The 5262-nt window shown below is 43.7% G+C and overlaps 1 protein-coding gene across 1 annotated transcript; it reads left to right on the forward strand.

Annotated features, from left to right (window-relative positions):
• Positions 1 to 884: 884 nt before the first annotated feature.
• LOC6602575 lies at positions 885 to 4846 on the forward strand. The gene is made up of 3 exons (XM_026990142.1): positions 885 to 1055; positions 1116 to 1925; positions 2349 to 4846. Exons 1-3 carry the CDS (start codon positions 977 to 979, stop codon positions 4844 to 4846), a joined length of 3387 nt encoding a protein of 1128 aa, XP_026845943.1. The 5' UTR covers positions 885 to 976.
• Positions 4847 to 5262: the final 416 nt, after the last annotated feature.

Genomic DNA, 5262 nt, shown 5'->3' on the forward strand with positions numbered 1-5262 from the left:
TTGTCTGCAAAAGTGAAAAACGAGGCTCGGTCCGTCTTTTGCCTTTTCGGGAAAAGCAAAGCATACTTTTGGGGTTCGCAATAATTGTTCTCGTGTATAATGCATGTAAGAAGTGTCTTTTATTGACATGTTGCATTGGCAGATGTATAATCCTGATATGCGGGCCGCCGCTTTACTCCATACCTGGTACCACTTACCATACAGTATATAGATGTGCCAGTTCATACAACCACTAATCATATAGTATATAGATGTGCCAGTTCATGCAACGAAAGCGTCACACACTGGCTAGCGCGTTCAATACCCCAGAGTGACGTCATCATGAGAGAGAGAGCGCAGAGAGAACATCTTTGCATGTGTTAGTACACACGCAATAAATTGCAGTACGGGTCATCGATGACTCAGCTGCTGACACGTCGATGAACGCCTCACTACCCCCGGTGACATAGTCGATGACCGGCCATACGCTGAGCTGTTTACTTTAACATGGAGATGTCCTAGGGCATAATCGATGACATTGTCATCGAGCGTTGCCGAAAAATCATGCACTTAATACACGATGATTTTTCACGAAAAATCATGCATTTTATAAGTGATGATTTTTTGGCTTAAATCATCGCTTATTAAATGCATGATTTTTGCCTAAAGATCATGCACATAATAAGCGATGATTTTTACCTAAAAATCATGCATTTTATAGGTGATGAATGAAAAAATTCAATGAAACTTTGAAAAGATATTGTGAGCGAGAACTATCCTGAGAACTTAACGCCAGGTTAGACTTTTATGTTGAGCGGAATATTATAAGTACTCAGAAAATCACAACATCATGTTATAAAATATATTTCGGAAAACAGAATATATATTATAATTCTACAAAAATATGGAGAAGCGCCCAAAGAACGGTAAATGTGCAAAGGGGCAAAAGCTATCCAGACATAGGGATCGCAGCGGTACCGAAAATCATCATAAAAAGATGAATAGGCTGTTCAACGATTTCTATGATATCCTGGAAAACTCTCCTCTACCGGAAGATGCCTTCGAAACCAGCTCGCGTGAGTACCGCCATGCTATGTTGTGGCTAAATAAGCTCATCGCCATGCAGTGCAACACAGAGATCGATGGACAGATCCGCAATGTCCACATGACCAACCTGAGCGTGTGCATCAAGCAGCAGCGCCTGGACGCCGTATTCAAAAAGACACCACCTGTTAAGCTAGAATGGATGGAGTTCCAGGACAACACGATAAAGTCCCAGTCCAAAGACGGCTTTGAGGATCGCATGGAACAGACCACTCCCTGTCCGCACACGGCTTCGCTGACGCCATCCGACATGAAAATTCAGTCCTTCAACAAGCCCATTAAGGAAGCTCAGCACCAAATGGTACAGATAAGGGATGAACATCAAAATCTCTATGACTCGGAGGCATATCCGAAACAGACTTCAATGGAGCCATTTGAGATGCGACGCTACTGCTTCAACCAGTCTGTGGGTGAAGATGAAGATCTGCAGCTTATGGAGAATACCAGAGGCAAAGGTATTCATTTTTCTGATCCGGGGCTATCTTCACCCCTGTCACAAGTAGAATCATCCAGCATGGAATATGGCACTTCCAAACAAACTACTAGCGAAGCTCAGCATAATATGGAAAAGACTATAAATGAATCTCAACAGCTGTACGACCAAAGACCATCTCCTCCACCAACTTCACTAAAGCCATCCGGGATCAAAAGTTACTCTTTTAACCAGTCTATAGACAAAGATCAGCACACCATGGAGGAAAACATGCGTGAGCGAATTCAATTTTTTGATCCGAGGTTATCCTCGCCTTCGTCATATGTAGACCCACGTAACATGGAATATCGACCTTTCAACCAGCCTATGGGCGGAGATCAGCACCCCATGGATGATCCCGTACATGAAGGTATTCACTTTTTGATATCTTCTACATTTTTTTTATACTTTTATACCCGATACTCAAAGATTATAGGTATCTACATTAGTATTAGTTTTGTGTTAGGGTAAAAAGAGAGATAGACCGATGGAACAGAATTAAAACCAGTAGTAGAAAAATGGAAACAGATAAAATATTTTAAATGTCTGATAAAATAGGTCACTATGAAAGAGGATAAACGGGGTGCAAAAATGTACAGTTTAACCCATCTAGCGGTTGTGGTTTTCTCTTTCTCTCAATATTGTTTCCATCTCTCATGAAAACAACGAACAAGATTGAGAGAGATTGCGGTCTGCGGTGCCTGCGGTGTCCAAAATCTCTACAAATTCCCACTTAGTTTTAATATTTTAAAATATGATTTTCCATTTTTATCATTGCTTTCATCATATGCAGATTCATCCAGCATGCAATATCGCGCTAACAGACCGTCTATGGGCGGAGATGGAGATCAGCACCTTAAAGGGGGTACCAATGGTGAAAGAATTAAATTTTTTTATCCGGGAGTATCTTCGCCTTCGTCACATGAAGGCTCATGCAACATAGAATATAAATCTTTCAATCAGTTTATTGGCGGTTCTCAGCCTCACATGGAGCAGACTATGAATAAACCTCAAAATATTTACAACCAGGGACCATCTCCGCCACAGACTTCACTGGTTCCATCCGGAATGAGACGTAACTCCTTATACCAGTCTATAGGTGGAGATCAGAACCTCAAGGAGGATACCTTAGAGGAACAATCTCAACGTTTTGACCCAGGGCTATCTTTGACTTTGTCGAATGTAGGCCCATGCAACATGGAATCTCGAGCTCTTAACCAGCTTATGGGCGGCGTTCAACCCCGAATGGAACATCAAGGGCCATCTCCGCCACCGAATTCACTGGATCCATCAGGGATAAGACATTACTCCTATAACCAGTCTATAGACGAAGGTATTCCATTATTCCATCCGGAGCTATCTTCGCCTTCGTCACATGCAGAGTCATCCAGAATGGAATATCGCGCTTTCAACCAGTCTATGGATGGAGGTCAGCATCAGATGGAACAGACTATGGATGAACCTCATGCATATCCAACCACGACTTCACTGGAGCCATCCGAGATGAGACGTCACTCATTCAACCAGTCTATGGGTGAAGATGAAGATCTGCAGCTCATAGAAAATACCAGAGGTGAAGGTATTCAATATTCTGATCCGGGGCTATCTTCGCCTTCGTCACAAGTAGAATCATCCGGCATGGAATATCGCACTTCCAATCAGACTATGGACGGAGCTCACCATTACATGGAACAGACTATGGATGAACCTAAACTTCTCCACGACCAAATACCATCTTCGAACCCGAATTCACTGGATCCATCAGGGATGAGACGTCATTCCATCAAACATTCTTTAGGTGGTGATCAGCACCTCAATGAGGATACCATAGCGGAACAATCTCAACTTTTTCATCTAGGGCAATCTTTGTCTTCGTCACATGTAGACCCTTGCAACATCGAACATAGAGCTTTCAAGCTGTCTACAGGCGGTGATCAGCACCCCATAGAGAATACCAGGGCTGAAGGTATTAAATTTTTTGATCCTAAGCTATCGACGTTGTCTCCGCCATCCCCACCGGCGGGACTATCTAGCATGAGGCATCAATTCGACAAAACGACTAAGGATGCACCTCAAATTTACGATTCAAGGCTACCCGCCATGCGAGCGTGTTTTATCGAGAAGCCCATACGGGGGCCTCAAAATGACATGCAACAGAAATTACGTGAAATTCCGAAAATTTTTGGAACGACCAATGTTGGAGACCAGCAATTGTTCGATACAAAGGGTCCATCTGGTATAGAAAAGTTCTCTTTTAATCAGTCTATGGGTGGCCCTCAGCACATCAAGCAAAAGATTATAGGTGCAATTCAGCAAGACGGCAAAAATACCAAGGGTGGATCTCAGAAATTCCAGGGTCCGGGACCATCCGGCTTGGGAGTGCATTTACAAGATTCTAAGGGACGCGCTACCGGCGAGTCCATGGGCGGCCCTCAGAATATAATGCAAAAGACAATAGGTAAGCCGCCTAATTACCACGAAAAAACCAATGGTGCACCTCGGAAATTCAAAGGTCCAAGACAATCTGGATTAGGGCAGCGCTCTTTGAACCAGTCTATAAACAGACCTCAGCACCTCATGAAGAAGAAGACCATGGATGCTTGTCTGCAAGGCGACAAAAAGACCAAAGGTGGTCCTCAGAATTTGGAATGTCGCGGACCATCCGGCCTTGAGGTGAATATATGGGATTCTATGGGACACGCTAAAGGCAAGTTCATGGGCGGCTCTCAGAACCTCATGTTAAAGACCATGGTTGAGCGGCTTAAATTCCACGAAATGAGAAAGCATAAACCTCAGAAAGTATACGACCCTATGACGCCAACGAAAGGCCGCCGACACTTTGGATGTTCTGTGTGTTCTGCGACATCCTCTAAATGCACCCCAGAGATGCTCACAGTCGTCGAGCCACCTTTTTATGACGTCAAATATCCCAATACCGCTCGATCAACATATAGTGACGGATCCCACTATGTCACTCCATACCCCAGCAGTGAAGAAGCCTCTGACAGCCCAACTCCCAGAACGAAGGGGACAGAGAAACGAGAAGACGTCCACAAAAACCTGCGCGAGGACATGCTCCATGTTTTGATGTCAGTCCGACGCGAATTGGGCGGTGAAGTGACATTCCGAGAGGATGACTATCTGGAGAAAGAGATGGCCCGCTACAAGGCAGTGCTCATTAAAACCAAAGAAAAAAAACTTAAAAAAATAATGCGGGGTGGGGATCCCAAGGCCGAGCGCCGCTATTTATTGGAGAACATGGAAAGAGATCTGCTCTCTGTTTTAAAATAGAGAGTACATAATGTATTTTTTTCGTTTTTATATATTTTTTGATTTCAATACAGTACGAAAAACGACACTTTTTCTGTATGTTTGTAGTAGGGCGGATTCGTCATCTTACAACGAGACGGTGAACAGATAAACGGGGTCAGCATTGAATGTGTCCAATATTCTTCATAGATTCATGTATTTACGTGTGGTTTTGTAGGTCATGTATGTGTAATGTGTTGGTAGCGCGGCCGGTTAAAACGGGGGTTGAATCGTAGCTAAAACTTAGCTTAAGCGTTACGCTGTGGGGGGGTTGGGGGGACGTGGGGCCATGTCTGGATGCAAAAAACTAGGATGAAATAGAAAAGTCTAAGAAGTATTAGTAAGAAGATTAGAACGGGTTAAAGGCACATTTAGAACATTGCAAATTGCCACGAGGT

The sequence above is a fragment of the Drosophila persimilis genome, unplaced genomic scaffold, assembly GCF_003286085.1.
Source record: "Drosophila persimilis strain 14011-0111.01,24,50 unplaced genomic scaffold, DperRS2 tig00000520-arrow-pilon, whole genome shotgun sequence".
NCBI lineage: Eukaryota > Metazoa > Arthropoda > Insecta > Diptera > Drosophilidae > Drosophila > Drosophila persimilis.

Excerpts from the sequence above, each read along its gene's own strand:
- LOC6602575 (XM_026990142.1), top strand. The coding sequence starts at position 977 with ATGAATAGGCTGTTCAACGATTTCTATGATATCCTGGAAAACTCTCCT. Across the intron at positions 1,056-1,115 it reads TGCCTTCGAAACCAGCTCGC|AGATCGATGGACAGATCCGC; the intron begins GTGAGTACCGCC and ends AGTGCAACACAG. Across the intron at positions 1,926-2,348 it reads GGATGATCCCGTACATGAAG|ATTCATCCAGCATGCAATAT; the intron begins GTATTCACTTTT and ends CATCATATGCAG.